This window comes from Brachyhypopomus gauderio, chromosome 17 (assembly GCF_052324685.1).
Source record: "Brachyhypopomus gauderio isolate BG-103 chromosome 17, BGAUD_0.2, whole genome shotgun sequence".
NCBI lineage: Eukaryota > Metazoa > Chordata > Actinopteri > Gymnotiformes > Hypopomidae > Brachyhypopomus > Brachyhypopomus gauderio.
Genome location: NC_135227.1, coordinates 2,225,008 through 2,244,766, shown reverse-complemented (window position 1 = coordinate 2,244,766; position 19,759 = coordinate 2,225,008). Strand labels below are relative to the sequence as shown.

General features: G+C 54.1%; 1 protein-coding gene across 23 annotated transcripts in view; it reads right to left on the bottom strand.

The window, feature by feature from the left end:
• The window catches only part of nrxn3a (neurexin 3a), a 263,670-nt gene that overhangs the window by 192,614 nt on the left and 51,297 nt on the right, over window positions 1-19,759 (bottom strand). For all 23 annotated transcript variants that reach the window (XR_013121942.1, XR_013121943.1, XR_013121944.1 and 20 more), the window contains 2 exons: window positions 10,193-10,494; window positions 6,259-6,420 (listed from right to left, as the gene is read on the bottom strand). Coding sequence is in view for 20 of the 23 variants with exons in the window: in XM_076978954.1 (XP_076835069.1) it covers window positions 6,259-6,420; window positions 10,193-10,494 (464 nt within the window). In the remaining 3 variants the exon portion in view is untranslated. The remainder of the gene's footprint in view (window positions 1-6,258; window positions 6,421-10,192; window positions 10,495-19,759) is intronic.

Below are 19,759 nucleotides of genomic sequence, written 5' to 3'. Positions count from 1 at the left end.
AGCAGCGGACAGTCCTCACCCCTCAGTGGGAAGTGACAGTAAAGCGGATGTGCCTTGTCTGTCTGTGTGGCTTGTCCTGATATCTATGGTAACGGATTTATAAGAGAGGGGAGAGAAAACAGCTGTGGTGGCATTCGCCATCATAGAAGCGCAGAAGTGCCAGACCTTAGCTGATTTTAAAATCTGATGGTCGTGACGACTGGTGGAGAGAAAGAAAAGAAAAAAAACACCCAGAGAGAGCGCACCCATATCCTGGCTGAGCACGCACACTGCGAATCCAGAGATCGCTCAGGTGCGAAATCACCAGCTCTCACTATATATTCCTCTAAAGTGCCGATCCGATCTTTTCTCGGGGGCATTTCGGGCCGAACGAATCCGGGGGTGCGGCTGCAGTCGTCGGCCGTGCCTTTCATCCCCAAGATTACAGATAATCCCGGCGGATGCGGCGGTAAATTGGCCCGTCTCTCCCTGCCGCGGAGGAGGAAGAGGTGCAGAGAGACCTTCCCCTGTCCCTGAGGACGGGCCTGCAGTGACTTATCACAGGGATCATATACATATACACGTCCCTGGGAACAGGGTGTCCATTCCTCAAACAAAGACAGGCACAGGTCACACGCGGCTCGTCTCACGCGGCTCGTCACACGCATCTCGTCTCACGCGGCTCGTCTCACGCATCTCGTCACACGCATCTCGTCTCACGCGGCTCGTCTCACGCGGCTCATCTCACGCATCTCGTCTCACGCATCTCGTCTCACGCGGCTTGTCTCACGCGGCTCGTCTCACGCATCTCGTCTCACGCGGCTTGTCTCACACCGCTCGTCTCACGCGGCTCGTCTCAGGCATCTCGTCTCACGCGGTTCGTCTCACGCAGTACTTCTCCGAGACAGGAAACAGATCGTTGCTGTCACTAGTGCTCTCAAACGGCAACCGCCACCTCAACATGCTGAAATCGCAGAACTTCAGGCAGGTCAGGCCTGCGGTGGGTCAGCGAAACCTCACACGTGCCATGAAGGCCAGACACCTTCACGCTGCCACACATACCAGGAGGCAGAGTTGTTGCTTTGAACATCAATACTAGCAGGAACATTAGTACCTCATACATAGATAATGTAAAAAATCGGAATAAATGCCTCTCGTGGAAGTTCTCCTAACACTGTGAGCACCCCGACGTCATGATCATGGTTTGTAATCACCATGTCATCTACTATGGTTTCCCATTTTTCATCCAGGATAAGATCATTTATCAGTTTAAAACTTGACCAAACGTTAATTGACCCCAGAATTTCTCTATTTTTGATCTGACTATAACACGCTGTACCTGCAACTCCATCGTGTTTCAGAGCTGGTGCTGAGTACAATGTCCACCTGACACCAGCTCCCCCCTGAACATCCATATGAGCTACGTGCATCTTTTTCCTTTCGTTCCAGCCCAGCTCTGATATTTTTATATCAGGAACCATATATATGAGAAACCAGCGTTAAGTGAGATGTTCATCACTGCCGAAGACACGCTGACCCACGAGTGGCCCGTTCACACCTTCTCTGGAGGTGCTAACTAAAACTGCTTTTATTTGTAACATTACTACTCCTGTTTACACTATGTTTTTTTCCGCATCCTTCATTATCAAGTTTCCTCACCACCCCCTGCTCATCGAGATGACTTGTGCTGCTCCTCCCTGGTTTACTGCCATCCTAAAGCGCTGTCATTTTGATGAACTCAAACGGCACACAAAATGTCAGCTGGGTAATTCCTGCCGGGGCGCTGGCCGCCGATGTCTCCTCTCTGAACGAATCTGCCCCGGATGTCTGAAATCCCATTTTATGTGTCGAAACTGTTCAAACTGTTCATCGAAACGACACTCTCAGGAGCCCCAAATTGAATTAATTGACTTTGTGAGAGTGGTGATTAATTGTTGCGGAAAGGTCACCGATGTCACTCTGGGCTGAAAACACCACTGCAGAGAACAAATATTTGTCCCCTGGGGGGCGGAGACTGGCGGTTCCTTCAACCAGCCACCACACAGTCATGACATTTGAATGTAATACTGGAGCGTTACCTATCGGCACCTGACTTAAGGTGAGTGCTGGGACATGAGAAAATGGAGGCGGAAGTAATTGAGCCTTATTCTATAGCTGAGGAGAGGAACGGACTCACACCAAGCACCTGCCTGTTTAAACTGTGCAGATGAAATGGGTTCAGCTGTGAGGGAACGTGCGGACCGTGAGGAACGTGAGGAACGTGTGAGGGAACGTGCGGACCGACTGAGTGAAGTAGGAGAAGAGAACTTGTTTGAATATGTGGATGGAGTAGAATTTCATCAGGCTGTTATCTCACTTTGCAGACTTGCTGTGAAATAAACTGGGGGGGGGGGGGGGGGGGGGGGGGGGGTTGTTACGGGGAGAGCCGGGGTTCTTATGTAAGTCTTGGATGTACGGGTGGCGATTTATCCAACAACCCGTTCGCCACACACCTCTCCACAATCACGGGGACACCATAAAGGCCGGCCAGAGTGTGGTGTGGGGCCTGGTGTGGGGCTTGGTGCGGGGCGTGTTGCGGGGCGGGACTCGGTGTGGGGCGTGGTGCGGGGCGTGTTGCGGGGCGGGACTCGGTGTGGGGCGCGGTGCACAGGGCACGGGCGGCCGAGCTATAGCCCGGGCGGCCGCGTGGTGTGCGTGGACATTGCGCCAGTGGCTATGCGCCGCGTCATGGTGTATGGCGTCTGCACCCCCCCCCCCCCCCCAACCCCCCCACCCTCCGCCTGCGGTGGGCCCCGCCGTGACACGCCCGTTCATCATCCATAGCTGTCAGCGTATGCGATAAATCTCTGCCTGCAAAGCCGGCCCACCACTCTCACAGAATTAATGGCTCCCGGGTCTTCATGGAGGAGAGCTGGAAATTGGTATAGATTATTCACCAGTCAAGGATGCCAGGTGGCACTGGGTTGGTATTTTGCATGAGGGCTCGGGAGCACAGGTGGCACGACGCTCTGCAGGTCAGAGACACACTCCTACACACACCCAGCACACACACCCACGTCGTAACACAGAGAGACCTTCAAATAGGCAACAATCCACATGCTACGTCACGTTGCTCCATCACCTGTTGCTACCTTTCATTAAGCACCAGCCTAAAGATTGGAACGTGAGTTTGGCTTCATCTTGCTGCTGATTAAGAGTGACAATCTACAGTGGGGTTGTATAACCTTCAGGCCAGCAGGACAACGGCAGGACGTGTCTTCTACTCCTCTACAGCCACACAGCTTTAACTAGCAGATCCATTCCAGAACAACCACGAGCCTCCGATAATACTGCAGAGTCAAACGGCTCCAGCTGTTTGTGAAGCTCGCCAGAACCCCCCCCCCTGTCCCCCTATCAGAACCATCACCAGGGGTTTCCACTCCACAGAGCATATCCAAACACATCAGCTGTGGGATTGGTAGGGAGGGGAGGGGAGGGGGGGAGGTCATATACAGTGGGTTGACCCATCTGTCAAAACTCTGCAGTTCTGACCCACTTTGTAGCTGGAAGGCAGGAGAGGCCCAGGGGACAGATCCCGGTGGGCAGGTTAGGAGCACAGTTTCAGAGGACTGACCTCGGACAGATGAGCAACACAGTGACAAATTGCTGGCACCGCACGCTTCATCCGGGAAGGTGAGTGTGACAGTGGTGCCATGGGGAGAAACAGGAGTCCTGTTCACACACACCCACACACGCACGCACGCACGCACGCACACACACACACACACACACACACACAAACACACACACACACACACACACACACACACACGCCCACACACACACACACAAACACAAACACACACACACACGCGTGACCACACACACACACACACGCCCACACACACGCCCACACACACACACACACACACACACACACACACACGCACGCCCACACACACATACACACACACACACACACACGCCCACACACACACACACACACACACACACACACACACACACACACACACACACACACACACACACACACACACACACACACACACAGCTGCATTCTGGTTAATGCCCTTCACGGTCTGGCACAACTGGGCTGGTTTGAGAGTGTGAGTGGGATTCCTAATATGCCTTGTTATGATTTCAAAGGTAGCCAAGAACCGGCTTTATATTCACATTATCAACGTTTGGAAAATAACTTTCATGGTACATTTATAATATAATAATTATATTATAATACAATATAGGTTAGACCTAAACATTTAGAGCAATGTGAATGTGAGGGTGACAACTGCAGTTAGTATTCCGTGCCACTAGGTGGAGTGGTCTTCAAATTCCTGCTCTCTAACAAAACTGCACATAAAAGCATATCAGCGCTCCCAGCTGCTGCAGGTCCCATCAAATAAAGGCACAAGCAGAAACCCCTACATAAACCAGCGCATAAACGTATCTGCGATCCCAGACACTGAGCGCCGCGTGCTTAGAGAGCAACTATATGGCTTGTGGGATAAATAGCCGATGGGATAAATCTAGTTAGCGAGGGGCCACGCGGGCAGAGCTGCTAACTGAACACTGGATGTGGGCTCCCTGCTCCCGAGGGAGGGCAGAGTGCACCAGGGTCCAGGGTGACGGTCCGGCAGGCCGGAGGACACTGGCCCCGTGAAACATGTCCGCTCAACGGCGGCCATGCCAGTGTGGCGGGGCAGACGTTTACTGCCTCTAAACGTCTAAGTACTCCAGCCCCGTGTAGAGTTCCTCTCTCTAGAGCTTCTCAGGACTACAGAAATGGGACCAAGAGCAACACCTTTAACAACGACAACACGTCACCACAGCGACGTCTATTGATGTCATCCAGTGGAGATGTATCATCCAAGTATCTGCAGGTACGTCTTCCCCAAGGTACGGGCATGACACTGGTGATGAGCCACTATTCTCAGATGTAGGTCGCTCCAAACCTGCCACACGCAAACCTGTGCCATGCAGTGCGACTGCTCGACCCGCTACAGAGGCGACAACGACATTTTTAGAAAAAATAAATAAAAACTCCTGCGGGATCCACGCAAAGCTTCTTACATTTCTTACCCAAATATAATGCGTTGTATGAATTCTCGTGTGCATTACGAATCGCTGCATACACCGGTGCTCAGCTCAGCCCCACACCTGTACATAATCTACCATTGCATGTCGCTTTTCACAATAATTCCGCCTAATTCTCCCATATGGGAGCAAGCGGGTAGAGCTGGGACTGCTGGCGGAGACGCCGGGCCCGGATGCTTCCGGCTCCGGGAGATCCGACCGCGGCACGGCAGGTACCGGGCCCGCACAAGCAGCGGTTACATCACGCCACTTATGAAACTGATTACTGTAATCTCAGAAATGGACTCCACTTTGGCCAGGCTCTGGGTGAGGAAAGGGCCTGGGTAATGAGACTTTATTCAAACACTAATGCATCTGAGTTCCAGCACCAGATACCATCACCAGGGGAGGGACGGTCGTTAGCATACAAAATGGATGCAGGGGATTTCTTTAGGCTTCCAGAAGATGACAGACGGTGTGAAACAATACCTGTGATGTAGTCCTCGCAAGTTCTGCTGATGGTCCCACTATTGTCCTTGTTATAGATTACCTGCTCACTTACAGCTAAATTAAGGCACAAGCCACATAGTGATTATAGACTCCAGGGCGGACAAAGACTACATTTATTATAAGGGACAGCTGTTAAAAGAAGAAGACGTCTGAATCGCCCCAGTGCTGTTCTAGCTCCGTTACGTACACTGTAGCTTCACAGAGTTACGGCTCAGTTGTCCACTTGGAGATTTCTGCCCTCTGGAAACCCGCACTCTCACCCTGAGCCCACGTCACACTCAGCGTTCGTTCAGAGCCCGCCTCGTTCTGCGGAGCAGAATCTCATCTCGCCCAATCACGCCGGCCCGATCCCTGGCCACTGCAACCTTAATCAAATGATTTACCGCAATTGAAAAGCCAAATTAAATACAGCTGAAACTATTTCATGTCGAGAAAATGCACAAGTCCTGTGAATTTCATTACAGGGGAGCCCCACAGATACTGATGTCCACGCCATCCTTCTCACCAGATAAGCTTTATTAAATCTATTATGGTGCTCCAACTTTCCATTCCAAGTTGTTCCAGTCTGGCTGCCCTGACAAGACCACATGATGTCTTGGGAGAGAGAGAGAGAGAGAGAGAGAGAGAGAGAGAGAGAGAGAGAGAGAGAGAGAGAGAGAGAGAGAGAGAGAGAGACGGCTGGCACACAAACCCTACCTCTTTCAGGCAGCCCATGAAGTTGTTACTGACTGGTGATCCAGGCAGGTCAGCAGTACTCGGGCTTCCACCCACGTAGAAGAAGTCATCCGAGCCCAGCATGGTGTAGTCCTCCTGCGTGTATCCCGTGGTGGTGAGGATGCCGTCCACCGATATGGTGACCTGTCCGAGTGGAGGGACATACAGGGGGGAGAGAGATCCGCTGATGATTCTCGGGCCTGCGTGGAGTGCTTCTGTTTCAGTAGCAAGAGCAGGACTGGTCGTCTCTTACAGTAGCCAGTCTGAACACTAGGGGGCGCTGGGTCAGGCTAGGCAGCACCGGGCGCTCGTCAGGAGTGTCTGCGCTCACACTTGGACTCAGATAAAGAAAATATTTCGGCAGCATATTTTCTTTATCTTTGATCAGTGTTAGAGATGAGTTCCCTGCTTTTACTCATCAGGTCTGAGAGGTTAGTACAACGTCACAAACGTCACTCTTGTAACGTGCTCATGGGAATGTTTTTTTTTTGTTTGTTTGTTTATTTTTTACATGAGTCAAATTCCACGAGCAACTGGTCAGTTCAGACATTAATAAGCATGCTTCCTAAATGTGCTGCATGCTACTGTACTATACTACAAATTCACATACTTCACACTATACTACAAATGGACGAGCCGCACAGAACACAGCCAGCTGTGCATATTAACGCTTAATTTACATAAGAGGACACAAGCACCAATCCCCTGCCTCGGCCTAAGGCAGCATGCAAAGCCGAGCCCCAAACCCATGCGCATGCCAAAACGCCAAGCCAAGTGAAAGTGAGGAAGAGGAGGAGGAGGATGGTGATGATGTGAAGGTCACGACAGCATGAAGAACATGCGAGGGAAAACTGATAGGGCAGGCCAGGTGACCCGGAAGCTGTTAGTGCCGAAGGTCAGGGAGAGGAGGCAATGAGTGTGAGCTGAGGATGGAGACTCCGGTGGGCCATGCACACTCTACTGGAAACAACTGTCAGAGCTCCAGCGACGAACGCTCGTTTGTTCAGACGTTCGTTTGACAACTCTGGGTCTTTGTGGTGAGCTTCTGCCAGTTTTGTTGACAGTATTCAGCAAACAGGAAATAAAGTGGGGAAAAAAAACGATTATTTTATTAAATTTTTTGTTGTTAAAATACTAAACCCCATAGAAAGTCACATGTCAAGGTCGTCCGGAGAGAGGAGATTCAGAAAGAAAGGCAGAAACAAGGAGGTAAGCTGTGTGGAGAAAACCAGAGAGGGAGGGGAAAAAACCTACGACAGCGGGAACACCCCACCCACTCTCCGCCTATTTATTCATTTTGTTTGCTGCTAGCAGACAATCGTTCTGTTTTAGAAAGAAACCCAAAGAGAAACAGAAGAGGGCCAGGGAAGCACACGGCAAACCCAAAAAACAAAGAACAATAGGAATGATATCTACCAGACAATGTAGTTTGTTTACCATAGCGTGTCCGATGCCCGAGTGCTTTGCGGAAAGGGGGAAGAAAGGAAATGAAACAGTGAACAAAAAAGGCCGTTAATGAAAAGAACTGAGAGATGAACGTGTGAACAGTCGCCACGGTGCCGGGCACGCCGCTCTGTTAGCGATTAGCTCCCATCCGACGCGTCGTCCATTGAGGCACGAGGTGTGAGAGAGAGAGAGTGAAAAAGGGAGAAGAGGAAAGAAAAGAAAGAGGGATGCCTCTATTGGTTGGAGGCCTAAACTGTTGCACAGGTAGTGGAACAGGTGTGCAGTGTTTATGAAATGGAAAATGCGCGTTTTAACAGGCCTAACTAAACGAACGCCGAACTAAACGAACGCTCCTCTACAGTGATGATGTCCTAATTTTGAGGAAGAGCACAGTTATGAATGCAGCACTCTGCTGATGCTGCGTTTCGTCAAACAGCCTCTGGGCTGAGACGCAGGATGGTTTTAGCAGCTGATTCTCAAGGTGAACTGCGGGGTAATGCTAAAAGCTCTGTCCTGCTCTCCGGCAGGCTCCTGCACAAGGGTCTTCGGGGTTTCAAAATAGCTGTTATTCCATGTGTTGGGGCAGCAGCATACAGACATCACAGACATGTCACCCTAACCTACTACCACAGGGGGCGCCACAGACACGTCACCCTAACCTACTACCACAGGGGGCGCCACAGACACGTCACCCTAACCTACTACCACAGGGAGCAGCACCAATACACATATATTTACATATTTTGAAATGCAGTGCACAGAGCATTTGGCTGTGGGTAAATGGGAGGGTTGGGATTGGCTGAAGTGTGTCTCTGCCACTCTGATAAGAGGCTCTGTTCACCAGGGGGAGGAGGGTGAGACAGACAGACAGACCAAGAGAGAGCGATAGAGTGAGGGAGAGGGGGAGACAGACAGACAGGATGAGAGGGAGACGGGGTGACAGAGAGACAGACAGGCTGTGAGAGGGAGAGTGATAGAGAGATAGAGAGACACAGAGAGAGTGAGAGAGTGAGAGAGAGAGAGAGAGAGAGGGAAAGAGAGACAGACAGGTTGAGAAGGAGAGAGGGAGAGTGAGAGTGACAGAGAGAGAGGGGGAAAGAGAGACAGACAGGCTGAGAGAGGGTGAGTGAGATTGACAGAGAGAGAGAGAGAGAGAGAGAAGCCTTTTGAAGGCATCACGCTGCTGATGGCGTTGGCAGAGATTACTGCTTGACAAGTCTAATCACGGGGTTAGAGGTGTGAGCCCTGAGCAAGAGAGAGTAACTCTTAAAACAGAGAAAAGTGAAAGGGCAAAAGTAAATGAACACAGAACTGAACAACTACAGCTGTTATGCTGAATCACTTCAGCTGTGAGGAAAAAGGGTTTTTCATTTTCTTGAAGTCTGTATAAACTGCTTTTAAAATGAGATTTTTTCTATTAGCTGACAGATTTTCATATATTAGCCATGACAATTAAGACTCTTATTTAAGACTCATCTTATTTAAGTCTTATTTAACTCAGACAAAACATATTACATTGCCATATCTTTATCGAACAAACTATTTTAACAACCAAGGTCATTCATGAAAACTGTGATGTCTGGAATTAAAACTTTGTGATATAAATAAACAATGTTTTATCTTAAAAGTACACCTTTCAGTAATTGATCTCTGTCAGTAATTGAAGTCAGGGAAGTGTAATATCGGTAGCCTGAACTACCTAGGACAGGCTGTCCTACACAGATCACTGCAAAGGTGTGGAATCAACCAAATAATGAGAACAGTCTGCATACCACACGGATGGTCAGTAATAATAACAATAATAATCATAATAGTAAAAATAAATAAGTAAATGAATAAATAATTCTAATATGCAACATTATCCAGGAACTGAGATGTAAGGCTTCGTTGGAAGAAGCAGTCAGGATGGTACATGCCAACGCTACACTAAGGGTACTAAATATTCACCACTGCTGCTGTAGCCACGACTTTCCCTCCTCTGACACACAGCTCTTGTCGTGACTTGTGAAAATGTGCCCTTGCAATAATTTAAGTTACAAATGGAGAAAATTAAATGCCACATACTGACCAAAGCTGATTGGCTGTTCTGAGTAATACATGACTGACACAAATGACAGGTACCAATCAACTGCGGTGTGGTTCAAACAGCGAACCAACCAGCCACTGAGCTGGACCCTGTAGAAACGCTGTGTCATGATCTGACCTACAACAGTTCGAGAAGAGCCAGAATGCACCAAAGGAGCCAGAAAATGTTCTCAGCACTCCAGCGGTTGAACTGAGAGACTATAACCAGCCACTAAACACAACACTTCACTTATCTTTGACCTTGATTGTTTAAAACATTTGTTAAATTAAAAAAAGTTTAATTTATTAAAACCAGGACCGTTCAATGGTTCACCGTGGGGTTTTTTTTTTTTATCCAGTGTACTGAACTCATGGCACTGAACGCCAGTCCTCTCTTTAGCATTACCTGTCTGAGGTTGCGCGTCACTTTGACGTCGTGCCAGGAGTTGTCGTTGAACTTGCCGTTGACCGGCTCCACGATGGCCTCGAAGGCCCCGGAGCCCAGGTTGATGACCAGGGAGACGGCACCGTCCTTCAGGGCCAGGTTGACGTAGTCGGCGGACTTGCCCGTGTGCAGGATGAGGCCGTTACGCTGCCACGTCTTGAAGGAGAGCGTGATCTCGTCGCTGCTGCTCTGGATGGGGTTCTGCGACAGGTCGTAGCAGAAGTACTCGGAGCCGCGGAACGTGGCCACGTTCTCCTCTCGTGCTGCAGAACAACGCAAAAGAACGGGGCTGCGTGAGAAAACGACGTGAAAACACATCACGCCCCGGGAGGGGAGGGATTAGCCACATATACGAATCAATGAAGGAACCCGAACGTAAGAGAAATACACCAGACTACACCAGAGCCGCCTGCGGACACCAAGTGATATCCACCTCTTAAAATGATATTTTTTAGTCGTAACGCTTTAGCGTGGTATGACAGGCAGTGTGATGGGGACTCGGCATGAGGCCGGGCCGGGCGGAGAATAACAAAAACCCTCTCCACACTTTCACACCAAGTCCCCGCAGCCAGAGGTCTCCAGCTCTTATCCGTAAGATCATCTTCAATTAGATCCCCGTCCTCAAAGCTGAAAAACGCCGGTCACCCGCGCAGCCACAAAGCCGAACCTGTTCTGGAAGGAACGGCGTGTGTTCTCCGTGCCACACCAACCTTGCATGCTCAGAGTGGATCTTCATCATGGTGGACTTATTGATTCCACTAACAATCACACCTTCTGCACTGTAGCACAATAACAGACTGCAACATGCACGTGTGGGTTTGTAAAGCACGGTGGGGAGGCGGGAGGTAAAACCCGTGTGCTCAGGTTACGTGTGACGCCCCCCTGCAAACGCACGTGAGAGCCAGGCCTAAAGAAGGCAAGGTGTGGCACGTGACCCGCTTGAACTCGGATGGGAAGGAATGCAGTCAGTGGGCCTGGTCCTCAGTCTGCTAATGACCAGAGTGGGTGGGTGTGGGTGAGGTAAAACGCCTCCATTAACAGTAGGCTCCTCCACACACTCACACCTCGGGCTGCTGGGAAGGAGACGTAGCATTAATGGCGGAATTGATTCGTGGGTACTTTACCTGCTCCACTGTGAGGGAGATGTGGTCCCAATCCAGAGCCAGATCAAATGTGGCTAATGAACACTTTCAAATGTGCTGCGTGTTAATGGACGTGCTGGAGCCTACGTGCGCATTTCTCCCCGTTCGCTTTGGCGTGGAGGCTTGATGCTCTCTCAGCCTGGCTCTCCTCCCGTGGTTGGATCCCTCGCCTCACGTCCCCTCGCCACACACCTCATGCCCCCTCGCCCCACTTCCCCTCACCACACGCCTCACGTCCCTCACCACAACGCCTCACGTCCCACGCCTCACGTCCCCTCGCCACACGCCTCACGTCCCTCACCACAACGCCTCACGTCCCCTCGCCTCACGTCCCCTCGCCCCACGCCTCACGTCCCCTCACCACACGCCTCACGTCCCCTCGCCACACGTCCCCTCGCCACACGCCCACGTCCCCTCACCACACGCCTCACGTCCCCTCGCCTCACGCCTCACATCGCCTCGCCACACGCCTCACGTCCCCTCGCCACACGTCCCCTCGCCCCACGCCTCACGTCCCCTCGCCACACGCCTCACGTCCCCTCGCCACACGCCTCACGTCCCCTCGCCACACGCCTCACGTCCCCTCGCCACACACCTCACGTCCCCTCGCCACACACCTCACGTCCCCTCACCTCACGTCCCCTCGCCACACGCCTCACGTCCCCTCACCACACGCCTCACGTCCCCTCGCCACACACCTCACGTCCCCTCGCCTCACGTCCCCACGCCCCACGTCCCCTCACCACACGCCCCACTTCCCCTCGCCACACGCCTCACGTCCCCTCACCACACGCCTCACGCTCACGTCCCCTCACCACACGCCTCACGCCCCCTCTCCACACACCTCACGTCCCTCACCACATGCCTCATGTCCCCTCACCACACGCCTCACGTCCCCTCACCACACGCCTCACGCCCCCTCACCACACACCTCACGTCCCCTCGCCATACGCCTCACGTTCCCTCGCCACATGCCTCACGTCCCCTCACCACACACCACACGCCTCACGCCCCCTCACCACACGCCTCACGCCCCCTCACCACACGCCTCACGCCCCCTCTCCACACACCTCACGTCCCTCACCACATGCCTCATGTCCCCTCACCACACGCCTCACGTCCCCTCACCACACGCCTCACGCCCCCTCACCACACACCTCACGTCCCCTCGCCATACGCCTCACGCCCCCTCACCACACGCCTCACGTCCCCTCACCACACGCCTCACGTCCCCTCACCACACGCCGCACGCTCACGTCCCCTCACCACACGCCTCACGCCCCCTCACCACACACCTCACGTCCCTCGCCACACGCCTCACGTCCCCTCACCACACGCCTCACGCCCCCTCACCACACGCCCCACTTCCCCTCGCCACACGCCTCACGTCCCCTCACCACACACCTCACGTCCCTTCGCCACACGCCTCACGTCCCCTCGCCACACGCCTCACGTCCCCTCGCCACATGCCTCACGTCCCTCGCCACACGCCTCACGTTCCCTCGCCACACGCCTCACGTCCCCTCGCCTCACGTCCCCTCACCACACGCCTCACATCCCTCGCCACACGCCTCACGTCCCCTCGCCACACACCCCACTTCCCCTCGCCACACACCTCACGTCCCCTCGCCACATGCCTCACGTCCCTCGTCACACGCCTCACGTCCCTCGCCACACGCCTCACGTCCCCTCGCCACATACCTCACGTCCCCTCACCACACGCCTCACGTCCCCTCGCCACACACCTCACGTCCCCTCGCCTCACGTCCCCACGCCCCACGTCCCCTCACCACACGCCCCACTTCCCCTCGCCACACGCCTCACGTCCCTCACCACACACCACACACCTCACGTCCCCTCACCACACGCCTCACGTCCCCTCACCACACGCCTCACGCCCCCTCTCCACACACCTCACGTCCCTCACCACATGCCTCATGTCCCCTCACCACACGCCTCACGTCCCCTCACCACACGCCTCACGCACCCTCACCACACACCTCACGTCCCCTCGCCATACGCCTCACGTTCCCTCGCCACATGCCTCACGTCCCCTCACCACACACCACACGCCTCACGCCCCCTCACCACACGCCTCACGCCCCCTCACCACACGCCTCACGCCCCCTCTCCACACACCTCACGTCCCTCACCACATGCCTCATGTCCCCTCACCACACGCCTCACGTCCCCTCACCACACGCCTCACGCCCCCTCACCACACACCTCACGTCCCCTCGCCATACGCCTCACGCCCCCTCACCACACGCCTCACGTCCCCTCACCACACGCCTCACGTCCCCTCACCACACGCCGCACGCTCACGTCCCCTCACCACACGCCTCACGCCCCCTCACCACACACCTCACGTCCCTCGCCACACGCGTCATGTCCCCTCACCACACATCACACGCCCCCTCACCACACGCCTCATGTCCCCTCACCACACACCTCACGTCCCCTCACCACACACCACACGCCTCACGTCCCCTCACCACACGCCTCACGTCCCCTCACCACACACCTCACGTCCCCTCACCACACACCACACGCCTCACGTCCCCTCACCACACGCCTCACGTCCCCTCACCACACACCTCACGTCCCCTCACCACACACCTCACGCCCTCTCACCACACACCTCACGTCCCCTCGCCACACACCTCACGTCCCCTCGCCATACGCCTCACGCCCCCTCGCTACACGCGTCATGTCCCCTCGCCACACGCCTCACGTCCCCTCACCTCACGTCCCCTCGCCACACGCCTCACGTCCCCTCACCACACACCTCACGTCCCCTCGCCACACACCTCACGTCCCCTCGCCACACGCCTCACGTCCCCTCGCCACACGCCTCACGTCCCCTCACCTCACGTCCCCTCGCCACACGCCTCACGTCCCCTCACCACACACCTCACGTCCCCTCGCCACACACCTCACGTCCCCTCGCCACACGCCTCACGTCCCCTCACCACACGCCTCACGTCCCCTCGCCACACGCCTCACGTCCCCTCACCACACACCTCACGTCCCCTCACCACACGCCTCACGTCCCCTCACCACACGCCTCACGTCCCCTCGCCACACGTCCCCTCACCACACGCCCCACTTCCCCTCGCCACACGCCTCACGTCCCCTCACCACACACCTCACGTCCCTTCGCCACACGCCTCACGTCCCCTCGCCACACGCCTCACGTCCCCTCGCCACATGCCTCACGTCCCTCGCCACACGCCTCACGTTCCCTCGCCACACGCCTCACGTCCCCTCGCCTCACATCCCCTCACCACACGCCTCACATCCCTCGCCACACGCCTCACGTCCCCTCGCCACACACCCCACTTCTCCTCGCCACACACCTCACGTCCCCTCGCCACATGCCTCACGTCCCTCGTCACACGCCTCACGTCCCTCGCCACACGCCTCACGTCCCCTCGCCACATGCCTCACGTCCTCTCGCCCCACTTCCCCTCACCACACACCTCACGTCCCCTCGCCACATACCTCACGTCCCCTCACCACACGCCTCACGTCCCCTCGCCACACACCTCATGTCCCCTCGCCTCACGTCCCCACGCCCCCTCACCACACGCCCCACTTCCCCTCGCCACACGCCTCACGTCCCTCACCACACACCTCACGTCCCCTCGCCACACGCCTCACGTCCCCTCGCCTCACGCATCACGTCCCCTCACCTCACGTCCCCTCGCCACACGCCTCACGTCCCCTCACCACACACCTCACGTCCCCTCGCCACACCTCACGTCCCCTCGCCACACGCCTCACGTCCCCTCACCTCACGTCCCCTCGCCACACGCCTCACGTCCCCTCACCACACGCCTCACGTCCCCTCACCTCACGTCCCCTCGCCACACGCCTCACGTCCCCTCACCACACGCCCCACTTCCCCTCGCCACACGCCTCACGTCCCCTCACCACACACCTCATGTCCCTTCGCCACACGCCTCACGTCCCCTCGCCACACGCCTCACGTCCCCTCGCCACATGCCTCACGTCCCTCGCCACACGCCTCACGTTCCCTCGCCACACGCCTCACGTCCCCTCGCCTCACGTCCCCTCACCACACGCCTCACATCCCTCGCCACACACCTCACGTCCCCTCACCACACACCACACGCCTCACGTCCCCTCACCACACGCCTCACGTCCCCTCACCACACACCTCACGTCCCCTCACCACACACCACACGCCTCACGTCCCCTCACCACACGCCTCACGTCCCCTCACCACACACCTCACGTCCCCTCGCCACACACCTCACGTCCCCTCGCCATACGCCTCACGCCCCCTCGCCATACGCCTCACGCCCCCTCGCCACACGCGTCATGTCCCCTCGCCACACGCCTCACGTCCCCTCACCACACGCCTCACGTCCCCTCACCACACGTCCCCTCACCACACGCCTCACGTCCCCTCGCCACACACCACATGCCCCCTCACCACACTCCTCACGTCCCCTCACTACACGCCCCACATCCCCTCACCACACACTACACGCCTCACGTCCCCTCACCACACGCCTCACGTCCCCTCACCACACGCCTCACGCCCCCTCACCACACGCCTCACGTCCCCTCACTCCATGTCCCACACTCCTCACCCATCCCCACGTCCCCACACCCCCTCACATTTTGTAGTGGGTTAAAGGTCATTCTTGGTGAGAGTGGTCAGATGGATTTAGCACTTCTGGCTTCGCCCAGGGCTGCACAGATCTGCGACGTCCAACGGCACCACCCCAAAGGACCATCAGCACCACCCCGAAGCACCATCAGCACCACCCCAAACCACCATCAGCACCACCCCAAAGCCAGGGCCCAGCAGAGCCTTGAGCAGGGTCCCTCAGAGGGAGCAGGACTTCATGAACACGGGCCCCGCCTCCTTATGTTCGGTCCCTCCAGCGGTCAGGAGCTCCTCCTCCCGCGATCCCATGAGGCCGCAGTGCAGTGATCAGTTATGAAGCGAGTGTTGTTGTCACTGTGTCTGCCCTCTCCATCCACCACTCCCACACCACACCACAACGAAACACACCTCTGACCACGCACACGGCACCTGTGTGATCTTACAGATAACGATATTACAGATCGCAGAACAGGATGTAGTCCTGTGTGTGGGTGTGTGTGTGTGTGTGTGTGTGTGTGCGTGTGTGCGCACATGATTCAGCACATGCTCAGTGGTATATAAACATGTTCGAACAGAAGGAATCACACGGCCACATCCGAACTGTGTGTCTCACGGCTGTGTGGAAATGTCAGTCACGAACGGTGCGGCACAGTGTGGATGACTGACATTTCTGAACGGACCAAGGGCGTTCAGGACGTACGGCATACGGCGGTGCGAGCCCAGCAGTGGCTCTTTCTCCCGGGTCCCTTTCAGCCTGCCGCCTCTTTCAAAACGAGTCTTATCGCCTGAGATTTTTAATGAAGACTCTCGGGGGGCCAAAGGGCCCTTAATCTGCTCCGTAATGGGGAAACGGGCCTGAACGGGAGGCTGTGGTCTTGGGGCGCCAGCAAGATGGTGAATGTGCTGAATTATGGAATCTTAATGAAAACATCATTATTAGCCAGAATGGACACCAGGGACAAAAGCTGTTATCTAACCATAATTGTAATGGTGTTCCACTGTGGTTTTTCAGGCTAGCGCATACACACACACACACACACACACACACACACACACACACACACACACACACACACACACACTGATATGGATGGCGGCAGAGTAGGGCTTGCTCTGTGGGAGCGCGCAGAAGGCCTCAGAGGTATTGGAGCTGAGGAGAAGTACTATAGTTATGGCCACCATAAATCCAGGCAGCTTTAGGAAGGAGGCCATTACCGGATGAGAGCTCTCAGCCTGCCATTCGGCCACGGGGGAGAAGCGCAGGCAACATTTTGATCAATTACACTTTCAGCCCTCACAGAACAAAACGGACAGTTGCCAAAAAGTGCTCTCTGTGTAGATTTACAACTCCCACTTGAGCCCTGGATAGGACGTAACACGGACACGCAGCAAGTGCACGGTGTCATCAAAGGCACAATATAAAATGGCAGCCATCTGATACGGCTAGCGATGCTGTCTGCATGCAAACTTTATTAACGAGATAAAACAGCTCATGAATAACAACCAGCCAGGCCGGGACGTCGTGTGACCCCTGAAGTAAGCAAATCCAGCCAGGATAAAGCAAAGGAAAATGCCCAAGAAATAAAAGTGTTTACAACCTATGAATGGATGTGGAATGAGAACATGGAGTCTGGGAAGTATGGAACAACGTTCTACCTGCAACCTGCGTCTGTCTCAGCCGTCCTGACCCAGAGACCTTGCCGCTCGTGCCCCATGACATATCAGGTGACCGCACGTGCAGCCACACCCCCCGCGCACCCGTCCAATCAGAGCCATCCGTCGCCTCCGGTCTCCCGCCGAAACACACCCCCCACACACTCGTCCAATCACAGCCATCCATCGTCTCTGATGTAGTAGTACTGACGTTGGGTCTCTTAGATAAGTGCTAAATTGACATTTTAGATAAGATAAGGTTTTAGGACATCCGCATGCATTAAGTGTCAATTGTTATCATTAATTTCTTGCTTAGCAGGCCTATTTATATAATGACCCCTGATTTACAGACATCTATTTACTGATTGGAGCTAAAGCAGATTTTGTGTCAGTGTAATCGTGTTTTTTTTTTGTGTGTGCGTGCGTGCGTGTGTGTATGAGTGGGCGGGTGTGCGTGCGAGTGTGTGTGTGTGTGTGTGTGTGTGTGGGCGCATGTGTGTGTATGCGCATGTGTGTGTGTGCGTGTGTGGCGAGGCCTACCGCCTGCCGCAGTTCTCGTTCGGCATGGCCGGTTTGCTCCTCCCCCCCTGCAGCACACACGGTGGGTGCTGGAACGTTCTCTCCTGTCTGCCTTTCTGTGTAGAACTCGAGGGGAACACGGACGGCGGCACAAGACGCACAGGCGCCATTTCAACTGTTTCTACCCAGAGCAGAGAGACAGGAGCTCAGAACAACAGCAGGGACGGAGGATCCCACCCAGAGATATTTACAGCTCAGATGTGTAAGTGCTCTCCACTATCTGCATCATTTTCATCTATTTGGAATATGTTTAAAAAACGGACGATATCTGTCATAAAAGAAAAGAAATCTTGGAGCACGGCGTGTTAATGGTGGCAGTATATGGAACATTGTGTGTGTGTGTGTGTGTGTGTGTGTGTGTGTGTGTGTGTGTCACATGCCGTGCTTGGACACGAGTGGGAGTGCAAACAGCAGGGGGATTTGGACTTAGACCAGGTGTGACAAGACAGGAATTCCAGTTCGAACCATCTGCTGGTCTTTTTCAATAAACACAACAAACATGCACAAGCCCGATGCAATACCTAAAATACACACCCTCTTATCATGCAAGTGAGAATACAACATTATTACTATTATTGACTTCCTGTTTACTGTTCTAACACATAATGTGTCTATAAAAACACACAGAGAGCACAGAGTAACACACACCAGCACAGATGAACTCACCTCCCAACAACCCTTATATGACCTACGGTACAGCCCAACCACGATGCTAAATGCTAAACTTCAACAAGGTTCGTTATATTTAGCGCCAGTTAAACCGAATGTGGAGAGTGCTACTGGATCCTGGTGGGCTGGGCTCCCTCCGCCCCTGCCCGACCGTGTGCGGGCTCCGGCTCCGACCCGATTCCCCGTTCCCACCGAACTGTTACTCCGTATTTTCTTAAGCTGCAAGTTTTAAGCTTTGCTTTCACAAGCCACCGAAAGCAATTTCATACCCACCTACCCAGCTAATTTAAATTTGCCAGCTCTTTTTTTGATCTGTGCCATTAGCTGTATTTCATTAATTCTTTCATATTTTCAATTACAGGTATGCGGAGAGGGACTCTGGGACTCAGAGGCCGTCTGAAGGAGAAAATAAAGGCATTACTGCCCTGACAGACCTAAGCAGCAAATGTATTTCAAACGGAATTTAATTCAAAGTGGAGAAAGCCGCACTCAAGTCCGAGATTCTGTGTTCTTATCCGTCTCGTATTTCAAAGAATTAAGCTCCGTTGGCCAGAGTGCGGAAGATGCAAATCCGTTTCTGATGTGCAAATGCTATATACAGAGTTGCTTCAGCCGCGTGAAATCTTTTTCGCAGCTAGGCGAGTGGTTCGGCTTACAGGACACACATTTTCAAAGGCACATGTTCAAAGACAGGGCGTCAGTGAAACATCTTCTTGTCAGAAAGGATATTAGAAATGTGAACATGTAAAATGTAACACAGAAATAATGCGACCCGTTCAGCAACATTCTAGTGACTTTGCTCTTTTTCAAGGACAGAAAAATGAGTCTAATGGTGAAAGTTAT